This window comes from Schistocerca cancellata, chromosome 10, assembly GCF_023864275.1.
Source record: "Schistocerca cancellata isolate TAMUIC-IGC-003103 chromosome 10, iqSchCanc2.1, whole genome shotgun sequence".
Classification (NCBI taxonomy): Eukaryota; Metazoa; Arthropoda; class Insecta; order Orthoptera; family Acrididae; genus Schistocerca; species Schistocerca cancellata.
The window spans coordinates 19,931,146-19,953,529 of NC_064635.1; the positions used below are offsets into that span (position 1 = coordinate 19,931,146).

The window sequence follows — 22,384 nt, forward strand, 5'->3', positions numbered from 1 at the left end:
AGTAATGGTTGGCATGTTTGGCAACTGGGTGATCCAGCTGCCTTTTGGCCACAGTCCTATTCCCTACAGCCTTCTGTCCTACCAGTGCACCTGCATAGTCCTTTTCTCTTCTCTACCCCACCTTCCCCAACCTCTCCCCATCCCACCTGGAGCACAGGTTCCCAATGCTGCATCTGGGAGGACCCCCATCTTGTTGCCACCATGTCCGTGTTCACTCTGACAGGCAGCATCCCCCCTTCCCAATCACATATCTCATCTGTACCCCCACTGTCCACCCAAGCATAGATCACTGTTCATCTCAGACACAGTCCTGCATTAGTCCTCAGGGATGACAGTGGCTGTGTGTGTGTGTGTGTGTGTGTGTGTGTGTGCGCGCGCGCGCGCGTGCGCTGCATCTGGGAATGGGTGTATGTTTTGTTTTGTCTACGACTGATTGAGAATTTTGTTCAATAGTTAACAATATTTAGCAGTCTCTTTTCGATGTGCAGTCTGCCAATAGACACCTCTTCTATATGGTGAGCAGCAATATATCCTTTTCATATTGTTTTTATTTACAGATTATGGTATATAAAAATTTTGTAACTTTTCCTGAGTAAAAATTTGCACCTTAATCGCAGTTTTTCTCTTGTCATTCAGAATCAGACTTGTGAATTAATGGGAGTGAAACTAACTAAATGGGAAAGACATGCAACCACACAATGAGTTCCAAAATGAAGTAACATCCATACCTTCATAGTCAGACTGCAACCTGTTCAGCACAGTCTTTCTGAAGCCTTCCAGTTCCGTCCCTGTTAGCCTGGCCAGAACAGCTCCGCCAACTCTTCCAAAGTTACGGTCTCGTATGCTAATGTTGTATATAGTGTCCACAACCTCTCTGAAACAAGGAAAACAATTAGCTGAAAAAACAGAAAGAAGAAAAGCACTAAGGGACATTGTGCAACTCGAGTATTTCAATGTACATCTAAAAAACAGATGGGTAGTGAACACAAAATACCCAGTTTCTGATAGACGGCAGCTTGAGTGTGTGTAAATGATCATTGGGAGACCGATATGGACGAGGCAACCCAATGTGACTCTAGCCCGATGTAGGACTCTGTGTGCCCTTCGAAGTGTACCATATTAAACACACTGAAAACCAGCTTAACAAATTCTGGCCACAGCAGGAGAGGATTACCAATTTCTATATCACAGTACACAACAAAATCATTTTTGTACCTAACAAAGTCTCTAAAACATTGTTACCATCACACACAACTGATTAGCAATGAGTAGTAGCCAGACAGTTACACTCTTACCAAGGACCTTGCATCACAAAATGAAAAATAGTGCACATAGAACGAAGGAATCTTTTTGTTGGCAAAGACAATTCACCAAACAGCTACAATTTTTTCTTGAGTCTTATTTGCAGTCTGGTTCTGGAAAGTTACTTTCCATTCTCAATGGTAGTAACTAAACATTTCATAGCACACACAATTCTCCATATCTATTTCTGCACAGTAGTTTGCCTTTTCTTAGGGCATTGTGGCAGCTACAGTTTACATGAGCCTCAAGACTGCACAGTAGTTGTCAGTGAGCATATGAATCCATTTGTACCACAGAATACGAGTAGATACTGTACATCCACATGCCACATGTCACCACTTCATAAAACATTGAGTCTAAAAACGAGTAGCCATAACAGCAAACAGTTTGTAATATATGTAATACAGCACAACTTTCACTGTGTAGTAACTACATGCAGTTCATAGTGGGAGTTTGTTACCTGAGCATGGAGACAGCTCCATGCTAGCTTCCAGCTGTGGATTTCTGGGAACTGTCTTGATACTGTGGCACATTGCAGCAAGTGTCTCTCCTTTTTAATAGAACCCAGCATTTCACGGACAATGATGTTCTTTGCATGCCAAGGTATTGTCAGCAGCCTGACTCAAAGGATTTGTCATGCTGTGCCTCAGTGAAGTGTGATACAACTGGTCTTGTTTCCTATATACGAGGGCCGTTCAGAAAGTAACCTCCGGTTGATTTAAAAAAATACACCAAGTTAAATAAAAATATTTTAATATATACATCTTACAACTACATCTTTGAACTATTTTTCTACATAGTCTCCATAGCGATTGAGGCACTTATCGTATCTCTTCACAAGCTTTGAAATTCCTTCTGCATAAAAATCACCCGCTTGTGCCTGGAGCCAGCCTGTGACCGCATCTTTGAGCTCTTCGTCGTCATCAAACCGCTGTGACCCGAGCCATTTCTTCAAATGCATGAAGAGGTGATAATCACTTGGCGCCAGGTCTGGGCTGTAAGGTGGATGGTTGATAACGTCCCACTTGAAGGACTCAAGAAGGGCCGTTGTTCTGCGAGCAGAGTGAGGACGGGCGTTATCGTGCAAAAAAACGATACCGGAAGTCAGCATACCACGGCGTTTGTTCTGTATAGCCCGTCGTAACTTTTTTATTGTTTCACAGTACACGTCTTGATTAATGGTCGTACCACGTTCCATGAATTCAACCAACAACACCCCTTTGGCATCCCAAAACACCGTTGCCATCAGTTTTCTGGCAGAAAAATCTTGCGAGGCTTTTCTTGGTTTGGTAGGCGAATTTGAATGTGCCCACATCTTTGATTGTTCTTTTGTCTCAGGGTTCACATACTTAATCCAGGTTTCGTCACCGGTCACGATTCTGTTTAACAATGGTTCTCCTTCGTCCTCATAACGTGACAGAAAGTCTAATGCAGAGGCCATTCTTTGAGTTTTGTGGTGGTCGGTAAGAATTTTGGGCACCCATCGTGCACAGAACTTACGGTAACCCAATCTTGCTGTCACTATCTCGTACAAGAGAGTCTTAGAAATCTGTGGAAAACCAGTGGACAACTCCGACATTGAGAAACGTCGATTTTCACGAACTTTTGCATCAACTGTCTGAACGAGTTCGTCAGTCACCAATGATGGTCTACCACTCCTCTCTTCATCACGAACGTTTTCTCGTCCACTTTTAAGTAAACGTACCCATTCACGGACAACTCCTTCACTCATAACTCTTGGTCCGTACACGGTACAAAGCTCACGATGAATAGCTGCTGCAGAATATCCTTTGGCTGTAAAAAACCTTATGACAGGACGCACTTCACATTTGGCGGGGTTTTCTATTGCAGCACACATTTCAAGCTGCCACGAAAACTAAACTAGCGCAGGTACGACGTTCACTCGACCACGGCTTGATGCCGACTGACCTGTTGAGTGCGTGAACGCACAGATGGCGTCGCTACTCCCCCCACAACCCGCACTGTGACCGATCGGAGGTTACTTTCTGAACCGCCCTCGTACATAAACAGTCTGACACATAGGGTGACTAGTAATTTGCGACCATTTGCTGATGACACTGCAGTGTATGGACAATGACTATAGAGGGATACAGGAGGACTTCGATAGAACTGGTGAATGTCAGCTTGATATAAATGTGGATAAAATCAAATTAACAAGGATGAGTATAAGAAACAACCCTATAATGTTCAAATGCAGTATTAGTGTTGTGCTGCTTGACATAATCGTGTCAATCGCATGTCACGGAGCAACACTTCAAAGCAACATGAAGTGGAACATCTACATAAGGTCTAATGTAGGGAAGGGGAATGGCTGACTTCAGCTTATTGAGAGAATTCTTCGAAAGGCAAATGGTCAAAATCAGTTCCCTGGGAGAATCCTAAGAAAGTTAACTGATCTATAAAGGAAACCGTACACAGAGTATTTGTACGACTTATTCTGGAGTGCTGCTCAAATGGATGGGATACCCACCAAGTCAGATTAAAGGAAGAATCAAAGCAATTCAGATTCAGGTTTAAACTACGCATGATTATTACAGAAATGCTACGTAAACTCAAATGCGAATTTGTGGAGAGAGAAAGTTTTTTTTTCTTTTTTTTCCGTAAAACTTTATTGAGTTTAGATACTTGGCATTTGGCTACAGTCACCCACCTTCAGCCTGCTGCCTAAGGTGTAGCGGTCACGGATAATCTAGTGTGTCACATAGGAGACTTCAGGTGTCATTTGTTTTGCCCAAGGGCTATGCTGCCAAGGCACATCCTAGTGTACCTGACGATGTGGATCTGCCCTCACTCACAAAAGGGTGCATGGTGAGTGGCAACACATTTGCATCACTCGAGGCACAGGGTGTACGTGGAGACTGTGCATCTCACCCTACCTGTATGTCCTGTGAGTGAACAGGTGGCCATTCCTTCAGCAAGATCCGAGCAGGCATTTGTGGGGAGGGGGTTACTAGTTATCAGGAGCTCCAATGTTAGGTGTGTTATAGAACCTCTTTGGAAAATAAAAATAGCATTCAGGCCTGGAAAGACAGCTGATGTGCACTCAGTATGTCTGCTGAGGGTGCTTATTTGAGATGTGGAGGCAGCTCTCAGGCGCACAAGGTGCAGTCGTCTGCAAGTTGGGGCTCACGCTGGCATTGATGACACTGTCACACGGGTTGTGAAGCCATCCTCAGTTCATACAGGTGGCTGGTGGTGGTGGTGGTGGTGGTGGTGGTGGTGGTGGTGGTGGTGGTGGTGAAGGATGCTGGCCTTGCTCACACTCAGAACATGCAATTTGCAACATTGCTCCCAGAGTTGATCAGGGTCTTTTGGTTTGGAGCCAAGTGGAGGGTCTCCGCCAAAGGTTGTCAACTCTGTGACAGTCTTGGCTAGTGACAGTCTTGGCTCCAGATTTCTAGACCTGCACTATCGGGTAGGGATTTGTAAGACTTCCTTTGATAGGTCAGTGGCGCACTACACAAAGGAAGCAGCTACTTGGGTAACACAGTACTTGTGGAGTGCACATGTCGGTATTTAGGCTACACGGTAGTCTGAGGTACTCTGATAAGTGCTCGCCAGTCGATACCCAGGAAGTAAAGTCCAACCACATTCAGAGTACACACACTTTAACTGTCAAAATTTTAGCAGTAAATTGTCCAAGTATTCTTAATAAAGTTCCCGAATTTACTGCCCTCCAAGAAAGTTCTTACCCTCATATTAGGCTTGAGACTGAGAGCTGGTTGAACCCAGAAGTAGAATGCTCTGAGAAATTTACACGGGATGTGGAGCATTCATGGCAGTTGACAAACGTATTTAGGTCAAAGTTGAGCGTGGCAGTGAAGTTACACGGTCACGTACGAGGTTAATCCCAAAAGTAAGGTCTCCTATATTTTTATAAGAACATAGACCTGTTTATTTCTACAATGGTTTACATCAGCTTACAGCTTGAACATTTAGCTATTTTTCGACATAATCACCATTTCTCTTGATGCATTTTTGTAGACACTGTGGCAGTTTTTGTATGCCCATGTCATACCAGCTCGCCGCCATGCTGTTCAGAAAGTTATGAACCTCTTCTTTTACCTCGTCGTCGGAGATGAATCGCTTTCCAGCCAAATGTTCTTTTAACCTAGGGAACTGGGCGCCAAGTCAGGACTATAGGGTGGGTGATTATTTTCCATTGAAACTGTTGCAGGAAAGCAATGGTTTGCCAAGTGATGTGTGGGCGAGCATTGTCACGGAGAATGTGTATGCCCTTGCTCAACATTCCTCTTCTCCGGTTCTGAATTGCCCGTTTGAGTTTTTTCAGAGTCCCACAGCACCTGTCAGCATTAATTGTGGTCCCAGCGATTCAGCTCCGATGACAAGGTGAAAGATGTGGTTCATAACTTTCTGAACAGCATGGTGGAGAGCTGGTATGACATGGGCATACAAAAACTGCCACAGCATCTGCAAAAATGTATTGACAGAAATGGTGATTATGTCGAAAAATAGCTAAATGTTCAAGCTGTAAACTGATGTAAACCATTGTAGAAATAAACAGGTCTATGTACTTATAAAAAACAGGAGACCTTACTTTTGGGATTACCCTCAAATAACAGGTCTAGGGAAACCGAATTAACTGTTGGATAATTTTAGTGACCACCCAATTCTGCTGCGATAGCTGCAGAGTCATTAACAGGAAGTCTATGGTCAGTAGAACATAATAAATGCAGAACCAATTAAAGGTGATAACATACTGAATGTAGATTGGGAGATAGATGGATTCACTGTAGGTGGTGGGGTGTACACAAGAGACAGTATTGGGAACTACTTATGAACACGTTTTTTGAAAATGTGTCTTGAGCAGCTAGTTAGCATGGAAATATCTTAAATCTTGTAGCTACAAATAGGCCGGACTTCATAAACAGTGTCAGTATAGAGATGGGGATTAGTTATGTGCTTATAGAACTATTGTTCTGAAAGTTTAAATCAGTCAAGAAGGCTAGGAGTGTTTCTGCTAGAAACAGCAGAGAAGCAGTTGTCAGCATTTCACTTAGACATTGAACTGATATCATTTTGTTTCAGTAAAATAGAGGCACACGAATTACAGGCAAAGTTTAAACAGACTGTAAATCATGGTCTGGAGAACTGTGTGCCGAGTAAGAGGATTAAGGACATAAAATGGTGGGTACCATGGTTTAATACTGAAATTCGGAAAATGCTGAGGAAGCAAAAGGTGTTGCACTCTCGGTTCAAAAGAGAATCTGCAAATGACTAAAGGCAAAGATTAGTAGAGTGTTGTGTGTCTGTGAAAAGGTCTTTGCACAAAACATACAACACCAGTGTCATACCTGACTGAACGATCTGGCCGAGAACACGAGAAAATTCTGGTCCTATGTAAAATAATTAAGGAGGTCTTACACTTCCATTCAGTCAGTCATTGACGAATCTGGTGTGGCAGTTGAAGACAGCAGAATGAAACCCTAAGTTCTAAATTCCATGTTTAAGATATCATGTACACAGGAGAATCGTACAAACAGCTCATCGTTTGACCACTGAACAGACTCTCATGTGGACGCCACAGTAATAAGCATTCCTGGCTTAGAGAAACAACTGAAAGAGTTTAAAACACATAAGTCACCACGTTTGAATGGAATCCCAATCCAGTTTTAAGAATAGTACTCTACAGCATTGGCCCCTTACTTAGCTTACATTCATCGTGAATATCTCATCTGCTGCAAAGTCCCCAAGTGATTGGAAAAAAGTGCAGGCAACTCCGGTATATAAGAAGGATAAATGAATGGAACTGCAAAATTACAGGCCAATATCCCTAACATCAGTTTGCTGCAGAATCCTTTAACATATTCTCAGCTCAAATATAATACATTTTCTTGACACCAAAAAGTTCATATGCATGGATCAGCATACTTTTAGAAAGCACCACTCGCAGAAACTCAGCTTGCCTTTTCTGACATCATAAACTGCAAACTATGGATGAAGGGCAGAGGCAAACTCATTATTTCCAGATGTCTGGCAAGCATTTGACATGGCACCCCAGTGCTGACTGTTAACAGAGGTACGACTATATAGAGTAGGTTCCCAGACATGTGAGTGGTTCAAAGACTTCTTAAGAACTACAACTCAGTATGTTGTCCTCAATTACAAGTGTTCATCTGAGACAAGGGTATCAACAAGAACCCCAGGGAAGTGTGATGGGACTGCTATTATTTTCTGCACACACAGTGATCTGGCAGACATGGTGGGCAGCAATTTGTAGTTGTTTGCTGACGATACTGTGGTGTACGGTAATGTGTTGAAGTTGAGTGACTACGGTAATGTGTTGAAGTTGAGTGACTACGGTAATGTGTTGAAGTTGAGTGACCGTAGGAGTATACAAGATGGCCAAAATGAATGACGGCAAACTCAAAATGTAGAAAAATGTAAGTTAATGTGGATGAGTGGGAAAAACAAACCCATAATGTTTTGATACAGCGATAGTAATGTCCTGCTTAGCACAGTCATGTTGTTTAAATATCTGGATGTAACACTGCAAAGCAATACGAAATAGAATGGGCTTATGAGGATTGTGGTAGGACACGCAAATGGTAGACTTCAGTTTCTTTGGAGAATTTTGGGAAAGTGTTGTTCAACTGTAAAGAAGACCACATACAAGATACTGGCGTGACCTATTTTTGAGTACTGCTCGAGTGTTTGGGATCCGTACCAGGTCAGATTAAAGAAAGACATTGAAGCACTTCAGAGGCAGTCTTCTAAATTTGTTACCAGTAGACTCGAACAACACACAAGTCTTCAGGAACTCAAATAGGAATCACTGTAGGGAAGGCAATATTCTTTTCGAAAACACAACTGAGAAAATTTAGAGCACAGGAATTTGAAGCTGGCTGTAAAACGATTTTACTGGCACCAACATACATTTCGCACAAGGTTCACATAGATAAGATATGACAAATTATGGCTCATACTCAGACACGTAAACAGTTGCTTTTTTCTCACTTTATTTGTGAGTGGAACAGGAAAGGAAATTATTATTATTGTTGTTGTTGTTGTTAGTAGTAGTCAAGTTAATGATTATGGAAATTGCTTCTCTCTCTCTCTCTCTCTCTCTCTCTCTCTCTCTCTCTCTCTCTCACACACACACACACACACACACACACACACACACACACACACACACACACACACACACACACATCTTAACTGGTTGTCACTATACTTACAGAACAGTCAATTGATGTATAATTTGACTTGCTCCTCATCCCTGAAGGCTCTTCTTCATTGTGAGACTTATGGAACACAATAATCTGTGATTCAATGTGGAGTAGGTGGAAGTGAAGCCCAGCATGGGGTAAAAATGTGCACCTAGCTTTTGCAGTGACCACCACTGATTCAGGAGCTGACCACCAAATGACAACATAGTCTTATTCTTCCATGAAAGTTCATCACTCAACATGTCACTCCAGAGATGAGAAAATGAGGTAAGTTTGTTTTTTATTACTTGTATGTAACTTCTCATATGTATTACTTGAACACTGTACAATTCAGCATTGCTAAAGAAGAAACAACAAATTACATGCCACATTCAAGCTTCACTTGTGTGTGGAAGTCATTGTTCCACTTGATCCCCAAAATCAACATGGCTTATTTTTCAGAAAATAGGGCAAATCCTTACAGGCGTTTTGGGATAAATGCCCCAGCTCTTAAAGTCCTCACCCAAACCAAAACTGTCATTTTTTTATTAACATTTACACTTAGAATGTGTTTTGTACAACTTATTCTCTTTTAAAAGGTAACCAGTAGTGAACGCCTACCCACAAAGTTTTAAGTTGTGAAGAAATTTTATAGTTTTTATTTAAATTTCATAATTATTTCAATTCAGTTTTTTTTATATTATATTAATTTTAATTTTTTATGCATTTCTGTTTTATTTTATGGTCTAGACTCTAAAAAAAAAAAAAAAACAGAATTTAGAGCTCAATTAACCACACAAATTAATTGCAGAAGATTCCTATTTGTAAGGCAGCCATTCAAATTGGCTTTCACAAGAGTACACTAAGGGACCAATTGAAGAAAGAGGTAGGCTTCAAACCTGGGAGGATTTTGAGTAAGCTTTACACAGATCAAGAGAAGGCACTGGTGAGTCACTGAGTTGCTCTGAACTGTAGATTCCTTTGGTCTCACTCTGAAATCTAAGGTTTTTTTTTTTTAAGTAAAAATGTAGAGAAAACAAAATAATTACTGATTTTGTGTTCAATCTCTACATGCTGGTACAAAGTTTAACCATGAAAAACCAGCATTGCTAGTGCCAAGGGTTATAATACTGTTCACTTTAATCAATACTTTGATATTTTGGGGTTCTACCTTGAAAACATACAACCAAATACATAGGGTGAAACACCTAAAACTTGCACTGCAAATATTTTGGAAATGGAAAATGCTATCAAAGTGTGGTTTTCACAGAATGAATTAATAGTCACATATTGTTAACAATCATCATCACATTTTAATAATACTTAGAAAGTGTATTTTTGTCCAAACATACACTTTCTTAAATGAAACAATGCCTATTGACATTAACAAACTAAAAGTAGGGTAAGCTAGAATGTCAGTAATGTTTGTTGCAGGATTCTAGTGCAATTCATTCACCAGATATCACATTTTGAAAAGTTTCCACACTGAAACTTTTACAAAATCTGTAGTAGCACACACTAAAGAACACCACAAGTGCGTACACTAGTTACATGGAATCTGGCCAGATAGCTGACTATCACAGGTTCTGTTCAAAATGACCACCAGCAGCGCCAATAAATGCTTCCGATATGGTATGGAATGACTGCTGCATACTTGCTAGCCTTTCACTGGAGATGTCTGAGCAGGCTGCAGTAATACTTCATTGCATTTCATTGGACGTAGTTGGTATGTTCTTGTAGACAATGTCTTTCAGCTCTCCTCACAAAAAAGTCTACAGGCATCATATCCCAAGAACGGTCCAGCCAAGGTACAGGTCCTCTGCGTCCAATCCGACGATTAGGAAACAATTCATGAAGCCATGCTGTAGTACTTCACGCACTGTGGGTTGGACAGCCATCACATTGGTACCACACATTCCTCCTAGTCTGCAGAGGAATGTCTTCTAGCATAGTTGGAAGATGGTCTGTTAAGGGGCTGTGATACTTGTATGAGTTCAGTGTTCCCATCTATGAGAAACAGGTCTATGAGCTGATGGTTCAGTATCCCACACCACATATTTAAATTTCATGGACACTGATGTCCCGCCTGACTACGCCAATGGAGGTTGTCAACAGACCAATAGTGCATATTTCGTTGGCTTACCTGCCCACGACTGGTACATGCGGCTTCATCACTAAACAAGCTACATGAAACCATCTGGAGTATCCTGTCTTCATGCCCGTGTACAGAAGTTAACACAATTCTCATAACCGTTTCCATGTAGCTCTTGGTAAAAGAGAGATGTGATATGGATGGAGCCTATGTCGATGGAGGATGCGTAGGACACTTGCCTGACTCATGCCACTTCCTCGTGCAATTGCATGGGAGCTAAAGTCCGGATCAACTGCAACAGTAGCAATAACATTAATTTCCCCCTCTTCTGTAGACATTTGTTTCCTTCTGTTATGTTGTCTAGGTGTTACACTACAACTTGGTTGAAGAGGTTGATAAATAATTGCCGAGATGACTGACATCTATTGGGATACCTTGCCACATACACCACACAAGAACTCTCCATATAATATACCATGAGCATGTTGGTTTTTTTCTGTGTTGGTAAATCCCATCATCCACTCATGACCTAGTGCTTGGACTATCACACACTGACTAGCAAGTTGCAATGCACTCAAGGAACACACAAGCACACTGTAAGCAAACATAACATTGTACCTATCAACTATACAGGCTGAATGGCACTAAGAAGTGTCAGTGTAGAAAAATTTCAAAATGTGGTATCTTGTAAACTACTCACACTAGAATCCTGCAATAAACACCAGTGACATTCTAATTTACCCCACTTTTAGTTTTTTAATGTCAATAGCCATTGTTCCATTTAAAAAAATGTATGTTTCCACAAAGCTAAACTTTTTAAGTATTATTAGAATCTGTTTATTGGCTAATATGAGCCCCTGTCTATTAATCCATTCTGTGAAGACCGCACATCAATAGCACTTTCCATTTCTGCAATATTTGTAGTGCAAATATGGATGAAATTGGTGTCCAGACAGACCCGAACAAACTTTCTTTGCATGTTATTCCCAAAGGAAAAAGGAAAGTGGCTAAATGGTTGCACCTGAAGATGGGCATGGATGTGCCTGGACACTACATTCCACCTTATTTCAACTATGCAGTAGTAAGACAGAACTGCCAATTGCTTCCAGGTGGTCCAACAGTATATGACATGGCACCTTCACATAATGGGTATATGAATGCCCCAATATTCATCAAATAGCTGAAACATTTTGTGAAGCACACCTAATCTTACCAGTTCTCAACAACATGTTTCAAATAGAAGACTGTAGACGGTAGTTACTTTGGCAAAGTCTAAACATGTCCATCTATTAACATTGCCAGCACACAGCAGCCACAAAACACAATACACAATCATTAGATCGTCTTTTTTTTGTGCATTCAAGGGTTATTATGCTGCTGCTGATTCATGGGATGTTTCTGACCCAGGTCAGACCTTTGACACTTATAGCACTGCAGCAACTTTCAAAATTGCCTCTGAAAAAGCTGGGACCACTAACTGCTGCTCAACGTTTCAAATCAACAAACTGCAAAATCTTTACAGAAGCTGACTTTCTGCTATAAGAAGTTACAGACCAGGAGCTACGAGAAGACGAATGCAACGAAGATGGCGTGGTAATTGAATTTGAATGTCTTGACACTGAAAGTAATGTGACTGAGCCAGCAGTTTTGGAGGAACTTTATTATGATCTGGGACCTAAAGATATAATCCCACTGCCTAAAATGAAGGTTATTAGGAAATGTTGGTCAAAGTAATTAAATCTGTACTTCTAACATTGACAACCAATAAATAACTAATAAAAGAAGAACCCATGGGAAAAGAAAAGCTTGTTAGTGAGAAGGAAAGATGTGACAATGGAAGGAGTGTGTGATAGAAACAAAACAACATATGCTAGCTTTTACTACATAAATGCCAAAAAAGAAAACTGGTCAAACAGCCAACTGATTATTTATCAGAATCAGACTTGTCAGTCCATGACAATAGCTCAGATATAAATATGGACTTACTATTGAGTTAAAAAGTATCTGAGTAAGATGGACAAGAGTCCGAGACTTTAAGGAAGATTCAGATTTCTGCATCACTCAATGACTTTTCTCTAGTAAAAGTGCAGGGAAAAACCAAAAACTCACTCTGACTCTTTTTGGCCAAAATAATTTCAATACACCAAGTGGAAGGCTATGAAAATGTGTTTTACAAAAAAAAACTTTGAGGAGCCTACTCGTTTACTCAGATACTGGAAGGCGCATTAAATGGCAATATGATAATGAAATTGTCAAAACCCACAGGGATGAACACAGTACGCTTCTATAACATAACATTCTCAGAGTAGCTGACAAAACACAATAGAGGTACCTAGATACCTTAGCTTCAGTCACCGAACTCTTTCTTTATGATTAGGCTATAATTTTTCTTTCTGGTTACCCCACTTCTCCTCCATTCATGGAGAAGAAAGTATTATTTTTGTATCAGTATTTACAAGCATGCCAACGACCTTGCCGCAGTGGTAACACCGGTTCCCATCAGATCACCGAAGTTAAGTGCTGTCGGGCTGGGCTAGCACTTGGATGGGCGACCAGCTGGTCTGCAGAGTGTTGTTGGCAAGCGGGGTGCGCTCAGCCCTTGTGAGGCAAACTGAGGCTACTTGACTGAGACTGAGACGTAGCAGCTCCAGTCGTGTAAACTGACATACTGCCAGATGAGCGGTGTGCTGACCACATGGCCCTCCATATCTGCATCCAGTGACACCTTTGGGCTGAGGATGACACAGCGGCCGGTTGGTACCGTTGGGCCTCCCGAGGTCTGTTCGGACGGATTTACAAGCATGCTGCTCAAATTTAAGAGATATTAAGTTCAATATTATATGGGGTAGCTTGGCTGCAATAAAACAATGTTACAAAGTGTTATTTCAAGTGTTTCTATTATGCAGTCATCCACTTTTATTCATGTTTATCTCAAGTGGGGCAAAGACCCACACTGCAGGGCTCTACCAGAAGACTATCAACAGGGCTACTGCAAAGGACACTAGGGGCCAAACAGATACCACAATGGTTGACTGGGTCCAAGAGGAGCAGTGTGGAAGAGGCAGCTGAGCCATAAACTTGACAACCATATTCCAGATGGGACAGAACTAAGGTCCTATAAAGACAGAGAAGAGTCAAACAATCTGTGGCCCAAGAGGTGTGGGCAAGGAAGTGAAGGACATTTAGTTTATGGAAACAGCCAATCTTCAAAAGGCAGATATGAGGCAACTAAGTAAGCTTGTTGTCAAAAAGAAGACCCAAGAAACTGAAATGGGGGCCCACAGTCAGATGTTGGGTGTCAAGATAGAGCTCCAGATCATGGTGAACCATAGAACGGCAACAGAAATAGCCACCAGTGATTTATGGCATAGAACTGAATACCATGAGAAAGACCCCACAGAAACATGCCTGGGGTAGCTCCACAGAGTCCACCGACTGGGAACTGGATTACATTTAGAAATCATACACATACAGAGCAGGAGTGACCAGCGGTTTGACAGAGGCCACCAGTCCATTAACATATATGAAGAAAAGAAGGGCACTTTATACAGAACCCTGTGGAACACCATTCTCCTGGGTCTGTGGTGAGCTGAGAAAGGTGCCAACCCGAACTCGGAATGACCAGTGGGACAGGAAGTGGCGAGTGAAAAATTTAGAGGGCCCAAAAAAAAAACATTCATAGGGTGTAAGTAGGATGTGAGGGTGGTAAATCCTGTCATAGGATTTACAACGATAGAAGAAAATAGCATCAAGATGGCAGCACTGAGGAAAGACCCACCCAACTGTGGTTTCCAACCGAAGTAGCTGATCGAACAGAGACCGTCCCTCCCAAAAGTGGCACTGGTAAGGAGACAAATGGTCCAAAGATTCGAGGACCCAACAGAGCCAACAAGCAACCATTCATTCAAATAACTTTAAGGGACAACAGTCAGGCTGAATGGTCAGCAGCTACTGAGAGGCGACGGATCCTTAACGGGCATAAGGACAGGAACCACAATACTGTCCCTCCACTGTGAGGGAAAAACACCTCGGAGCCAAATCCAGTTGAAAACCCAGTGGAAATACTGCCTTTGTTGAGTGGTGGTGGTGGTGGTGGTGGTGGTGGTGGTGGTTGTTAGTGTTTAACGTCCCGTCGACAACGAGGTCAGTAGAGACGGAGCGCAAGCTCGGGTTAGGGAAGGACTGGGAAGGAAATCAGCCGTGCCCTTTCAAAGGAACCATCCCAGCATTTGCCTGAAATGATTTAGGGAAATCACGGAAAACCTAAATCAGGATGGCCGGAGACGGGATTGAACCGTCATCCTCCCGAATGCGAGTCCAGTGTGCTAGCCACTGCGCCACCTCGCTCGGTGCCTTTGTTGAGGTTTGAGATGCTGAATCAACCGGTTATGGATGCAATCAACGACAGAGGCTGAGTTGTGGGAAGAGGATAGGGCCAGAAGGTGTTCTCACACAGTAGAAGGTTCACCTGACAAGGGGTAATACATGAATGGGATGCTTGGGTCCACTGTTTCTGGAGGAAGACAGTGGCCGGAAGGAACCTGACACCAAGTCATCACAAAGTGGGCTGTGTTCTGTGGGAACTAACAGATCTCTGTACAAAGGCCACCCAAGATGGGAAGGCCTACAATGGGAGATGGCAGTTGGCAACCTTGGAGGGTGCAGGGCATATCCCACACCCGTGTGAAGTGACAGAAGAACCTAGGGTGAAGATGAAGTGCTCCCAACCAACCTGCTTGCTCTGTTTCATTAAGCAACAGCCTTGGGCACAAAGTTGTTTAAAGGTAACAAGATCAGTAAGGGACAGGTGCTACTTAAGGCATTGCAAGACTTGACAGCCATTACAGATGGCGGTGGCAATGGCCGTGCTCCAACACAGGACTGGCCAGCAGCGAAAGGAGCCTTCAAGTAGGGGATAGCAATGTCAGCAGCATGAATTCATCAATACAACCTGACAAAGAGGGTGTAAACATGACCAGTGAGATGAAAAGGCCAGCAGGGTAACCTGGTCTTCGTGAGGCGAGAAGGGATTGAGAGAATCAGTGGAGAGAGAGGAAGCAACCTTGGGGTACACAGAATGTGGGTCCTGAAGCCAACTTGTGGTAGGAGGCCTTGAGTCTGCAAGATTCTGGGGGGGGGGGGGGGGGGGCATGGCAAGTCCAGTGGGGTGCCTCGTACCCTGCAGGTGCCAAAGACAGTGGCACTTCTCCAGCTGGGTATGAAGAGCAACACCCAGAAGGTAGGAATCACAGGGGATTGGAAAAGGAAAAAGGGACGGGACTGGCTTAAGGAGCAAGGAGAAGGACATAACACAGGCAAAGTTAGATGTCTTAAACACAGGGTGAAGACCATCATATTTCTGAAGGGCCTCACACTACTCTATCTCCTTTTTCTTCTTATAAACTGGACAATCTGGCGACTATGGAGAGTGATGGTCATGACAACTAATGCACATGGTCGTGGAACATAGGTGCTCCCCTCATGAGGTAGGTGTCTACACTCATCACATAAAGGGTTCGCTGCACAGGAAGAAACACAAACACCAAAATCATCTCATGGGTGGCTGGATGTAAGGCTTCGAAAGCACCTCATGGGTGGCTGGAGGTACAGCTTCACATCATACCTAAAAAACAATAACTTTGACTAACTCCAAGAGGGTAACCTCCTCAAATGTCAGAATAAATGTGCCCATAACAATGTGATTGTCCTTTCGGCTTTTCTGCACATGCTGAAGAAAGTGAACAACCCACTGTTCCAGAATGGCCCGGAGTTCATCAGTTTTCAGGCTGAGGTCCCTATGAAAAATGACACCACGAACCAAATCTGGGGACTGGCGAGGAGTAATGGACAACAGGATGTCACCAAGATGGTCACAGGCACAAAGGGCCACAGACGGGATGCAAGAAGTAGTTTCGATCAACAGGAATCCAACCGCATCTTACTCAGAAAGATCACTTTGCCAAACTTGTCTTCGATAGTTTCAGGTTCCACAAAAAATAAAGACTTGGTAGCAGTGAATGTGTCCCCGTCAGTCCTGGTACAGACCAGGCAGTGGTTTAATCCCCATTCAACAAGCGAACCTCATTTCAGGAAAGCTGAGAAAGCTCGAAGCTGATTCCACGGCATCTAGCCAATATCCTCCAAGCACTGTGGCAACTTTGGCTACTGACATGCAACTGGTTAGTTTCACGCCCACTCTGGCACACAGTAAGATGTTCTGTATGTGCCAACCATCGAATTACAACTTGCGTATTCATGTGGGTGTGCTGCTTGCGTGTGTATGTGTCACAAAGCAGTTGGAGGACGTGTACACAATGCTGTTACATCATGTCTTTTAAAGGTTTTGTCCATTCAGTTTACACCTAAACTATAGTACTGGAATCGGACACGACCAGGAGACATTGGCTGACCGGCTAATGGTGTCGACGGTGAGTTGCCAAGTTCCACTGAAAGACAACAACAATGTATGGACAACAAACACAACATGGCAGAATGACAAGTCCGGAGAGTGAACCAAATCAAGAGCCTAGATGTAGCAATATCAGGAACCAAACAATGATGAGTACAACGAACAACATGAGAGAGGAGTTGGAACAGGACTGAGGTCCGGGCCTCTGCGCTACTAGTTTCACACAGGGTGTATATGTGGGCAGGAAAAAAAAATTCCCAATTTTTCCTAGCTAAAAATACACTTTTTCTCCAGTGAAAATGCACTACAACCCTCATGAAAGGTCATTTTTTTGTGTTAAGTGACAATATTAGTAAGTGTAACCTACTGCATATAATAAAGCGAAAATCCCCATTAATGTATGAGTACAAAATAAATACCCAGTCTTTAGAAGCGGTAACATCCGTCAACTATATGGGTAAGACTATTCAAAATTATCTCAAAGGGAACAATCAAATTACACAAGTAATGGGTAAGGCGAACTCTATTAATTATAGATTGCAGTTTATTGGTAGAATCCTGAAGTGATGCAGCCCTTCAATGAAGGAAATCGCTTACAATACTTTAGTTTGGCCAGTCTTAGAGTATTGTTCCTCTGTATGGGACCCTTACCACTTCGGTGTGATTCAAGAGATTGAGAAGGTCAAAAGAGGAGTGGCAAGATTTGTGACTGGTACATTTAGCTATCATGAGAGCATTACAAATCATAGAAAGTTTAAAGTGGGACACACCTGCAGATAGATGACGCGCTAAACGGAAAGGGCTGCTCACTAAATCCCAAAATCCGATCTTCGGCGAGGATGTAGAGCCTATATTAGTACCACCAACTTTCAAATTGTGCAATGATCACCATTCAAAGGTAAGGGAAATTAGGGCTCGTATTGAGGCATTCAGACAGTTGTTTTTCCCTCACGCGATCTGCGAGTGGAACAGGATGGCGGGGGACGGGGTGGGGAGGGATTATGACTTTGGCGCGAATAGTGCTCTCAGCCACACACTGCTTGGTGGCTAGCGGAGAATAGCTGTAGATATACATTCCCTTGGAGTTGTGAAACTTATCAGTCCTTTGAGTGGTCAGGTTTTATACAAGGCCACAGAACTTCTCGGCACTTTAGGAAAGTTGACCCAAAGAAAGACAACACATTTTGGAAAGATCTTTGATCTGCAAGAACATTTACACTTCATATTTCATATTACTAAAGTAGAAAAATGAATTCCACCAAACACAGCATGATAGCTTCCAAAGAACTGAAATTGAGACCGAGATGCACTTTTGTCAGCCAATCACAGCTCACGTCACATCTTGCCAGAAAATGACTGCATATATTCAGACCACAGGACACGTGATGCATTCAGCCAATAGCAACATCATTGTTGAGAAATGCGAACACACCAATAGGAAAAGTTAATGGTTTAAATTAATGTACATACAGTATAGCTTCAAGAAAAGCTAAGATTTCATATATAATGTTGGTAATCAAAAATTTTTAGCCTTTTTTTTGCCATTTGTTTGAGATACTAATTTTTGTAGTTTCAAAAGTTATGCAATTTTTATCACTTTTTGGAACCTTAAAATGGCTTATCTCCAAAACTTCTTGAATTAAAGGCCTGCAATTTGCACCAGTTTATTCAGTTTCTTATAAGGTTTAAAAAATATACACTATTTTGCTATATTCATAAAAGAGTTGAATTTTCCAAAACCAATCTCTTTCAAATTCTTAGAATCCCAAAACTGGAATATTTTTCTATTGGAAAAAAAAGTATGTTACTTATACACTACTTGTAAATGTGTGTTTTCCTGTGGGAACATTAAAATGAATTTTATCATACTGGTAAGCACAGAATCCAGCACATAGTAGGGCTGCACACTTATTACTAAATTGTAATGGAAACCTTACATGGCAAAACCATATAAGGCAGTCGAACGATTGTTATTTTTCATTTAATGACAATATATTACATTATTAGAATTTACAGTCTGTATTCGTCTTCCCAGGTTAATTATGAAAATATTTGAACATGCAACAAAACACTACATGCATAAGACTACAAATAATTTACTTAACTGTACCCATATTTTACAAATACATTCATATTAATTAATATTAGTGATTATACATTGGTGTAGCAGTTACTGTTTAACAGTGGGTTGTTACAGTGACCTTCAGTGAGAAATTTTGTATTCATCTTCAATAAGAAAAACCTTATAATGATCCAATTACTATCTTATTAGACTAAGGTTATATATCGCATTATTCCATTATATGACATTATCTAGTCCTCTAAAACAATAGTGACAGACAGATTACAGATGTAACAACACATTCTTTTGCAATATAATCTGTGAGACTTCCTCACAGATTAAAACTGTGTGCGAGACCGAGACTCAAACTGGGGACCTTTGCCTTTTGCGGGCAAGTGTTCTACCATCTGAGATACCCAACCACAACTAACAACCCTGTTTCCAGAATGAAATTTTCACTCTGCAGCGGAGTATGTGCTGATATGAAACTTCCAGGCAGATGAAGTTTGGAGGGTAGGAGACGAGGTACTGGCAGAATTAATGCTGGGAGGGTGGGTCCTAAGTTGCGCTTGGGTAGCTCAGATGGTAGAGCACTTGCCCGCGAAAGGCAAAGGTACCAAGTTTGAGTCTCGGTCTGACACACAGTTTTAATTTGCCAGGATGTTTCATATCAGCACACACTCCGCTGCAGAGCAAAAATTTCATTCTGGAATAATCTGAGAGACTTTTGGCATATCATCATCTGATAGTCTGTATATTATTCCAGTGGCAATTATAGGGTGTACTTTACAAATTATGAAGTTCTTTGGAACAATCAATTCATCTGGTCTTCTGGGGTGTGAAAAAGAAGGAGCTGGTCCACAAGAAGCATAAGTAAAATATTTACTTCTGCTTCTTTTTCATCTTTTGACAGCACACAACGCACCCACCATATGTTGTCATAAGCATAGGCGACAAATCCTCAACATGTAATCTGTTCAGATGGCATGTCATCTGCAACAGAACCCATCTGAATTTTATGAACGTCACAGTCTTCAAAATCAGAAACAACTTTTGCTTTAACCTTGTCTTTGCTCAAAGGAATAAACGCATAACATTTCTCAGTCCCTCTGACTGCTATGGCTTCATAAAATCTTTTTGCCAATATCCTTTCTTCTGCTGCATGCTCATCGTTTGACGAACAGAAAATTTGATTGATCGCATGACTACTTACCCCACCCAAACAATTGGAAGAGTGTTAATATTTCATTATTGATAGGATTTTGCAGACTAGCTTTGGTTGCAAGCCTTTTTACTGTGCTGCCAACACCAGCACACACTCATTTCCACGTGAAGTAGCGTAAGAATGTCATTCATCTACATCTACATGATTACTCTGCAATTCACATTTAAGTGCTTGGCAGCGGGTTCATCGAACCACAATCATACTATCTCTCTACCATTCCACTACCAAACAGTGCGCGGGAAAATCGAAGACCTAAACCTTTCTGTTCAAGCTCTATTTTATTTTGATGATCATTCCTACCTATTGAGCTCAACAAAATATTTTCGCATTCGGAAGAGAAAGTTGGTGACTGAAATTTCGTAAATAGATCTCGCCGTGACGAAAAACGTCTTTGCTTTAATGACTTCCATCCCAACTCGTGTATCATATCTGCCACACTCTCTCCCCTATTACGTGATAATACAAAACGAGCTGCCCTTTTTTGCACCCTTTCGATGTCCTCCGTCAATCCCACCTGGTAAGGATCCCACACCGCGCAGCAATATTCTAACAGAGGATGAACGAGTGTAGTGTAAGCTGTCTCTTTAGTGGACTTGTTGCATCTTCTAAGTGTCCTGACAATGAAACGCAACCTTTAGCTCGCCTTCCCCACAACATTATCTATGTGGTCTTTCCAACTGACGTTGTTCATAATTTTAACACCCAGGTACTTAGTTGAATTGACAGCTTTGAGAATTGTACTATTTATCGAATTCCAACGGATTTCTTTTGGAACTCATGTGGATCACCTCACACTTTTCGTTATTTAGCGTCAACTGCCACCTGCCACACCATACAGCAATCTTTTCTAAATCGCTTTGCAACTGATACTGGTCTTCGGATGACCTTACTAGACGGTAAATTACAGCATCACCTGCGAACAACCTAAGAGAACTGCTCAGATTGTCACCCAGATATAGATCAGGAACAGCAGAGGTCCCAGGACGCTTCCCTGGGGAACACCTGATATCACTTCAATTTTACTCGATGATTTGCCGTCTATTAGTACGAACTGCGACCTTCCTTGACAGGAAATCACGAATCCAGTCGCACAACTGAGACGATACCCCATAGGCCCACAGCTTGACTTGAAGTCGCTTGTGAGGAACGGTGTCAAAAGCTTTCCGGAAATCTAGAAATACAGAATCAACTTGAGATCCCTGTCGATAGCAGCCATTACTTCGTGCGAATAAAGAGCTAGCTGCGTTGCACAAGAACAATGTTTTCTGAAACCATGCTGATTATGTATCAATAGACCGTTCCCTTCGAGATGATTCATAATGTTTGAATACAATATATGCTCCAAAACCCTACTGCAAACCGACGTTAATGATATAGGTCTGTAGTTCGATGGATTACTCCTATTACCCTTCTTAAACACTGGTGCGACCTGCGCAATTTTCCAATCTGTAGGTACAGATCTATCGGTGAGCAAGCGGTTGTATATGATTGCTAAGTAGGGAGCTATTGTATCAACGTAATCTGAAAGGAACCTAATCGGTATGCAATCTGGACCTGAAGACTTGCCCGTATCAAGCGATTTGAGTTGCTTCGCAACGCCTAAGGTATCTACTTCTAAGAAACTCATGCTAGCAGCTGTTCGTGTTTCAAATTCTGGATATTCCATTCGTCTTCCCTGGTGAAGGAATTTCGGAAAACTGCGTTCAATAACTCAGCTTTAGTGGCACCGTCGTCAGTAACAGTACCATCGGCATTGCGCAGCGAAGGTATTGACTGCGTCTTGCTGCTTGTGTACTTTACATACGACCAGAATTTTTTAGAATTTTGTACCAAATTTCGAGACAATGTTTCGTTGTGGAACCTATTAAAGGCATCTCGCATTGAAGTCAGTGCCAAATTTTGCGTGTCTGTAAATTTTAGCCAATCTTTGGGATTTCGCAATCTTCTGAACTTTGCATGCTTTTTCCGTTGCCTCTGCAACAGCGTTCGGACCTGTTTTGTGTACCATGGGGGATCAGTTCCATCTCTTATCAATTTATGAGGTATGAATCTCTCAATTGCTGTTGCTACTATATCATTGAATTTGAGCCGCATCTAGTCT

The 22,384-nt window shown here is 42.0% G+C and overlaps 1 protein-coding gene and 1 pseudogene across 2 annotated transcripts in view; one reads left to right on the top strand and one right to left on the bottom strand.

Moving 5' to 3' along the window:
- LOC126106439 (uncharacterized) overlaps positions 1-22,384 on the bottom strand; it is a 69,101-nt gene that overhangs the window by 38,149 nt on the left and 8,568 nt on the right. For both annotated transcript variants that reach the window (XM_049912720.1, XM_049912719.1), the window contains exon 3: positions 729-874. In XM_049912720.1, coding sequence (XP_049768677.1) covers positions 729-874 — 146 coding nt within the window. The remainder of the gene's footprint in view (positions 1-728; positions 875-22,384) is intronic.
- LOC126106931 (5S ribosomal RNA) lies at positions 13,050-13,167 on the top strand (annotated as a pseudogene).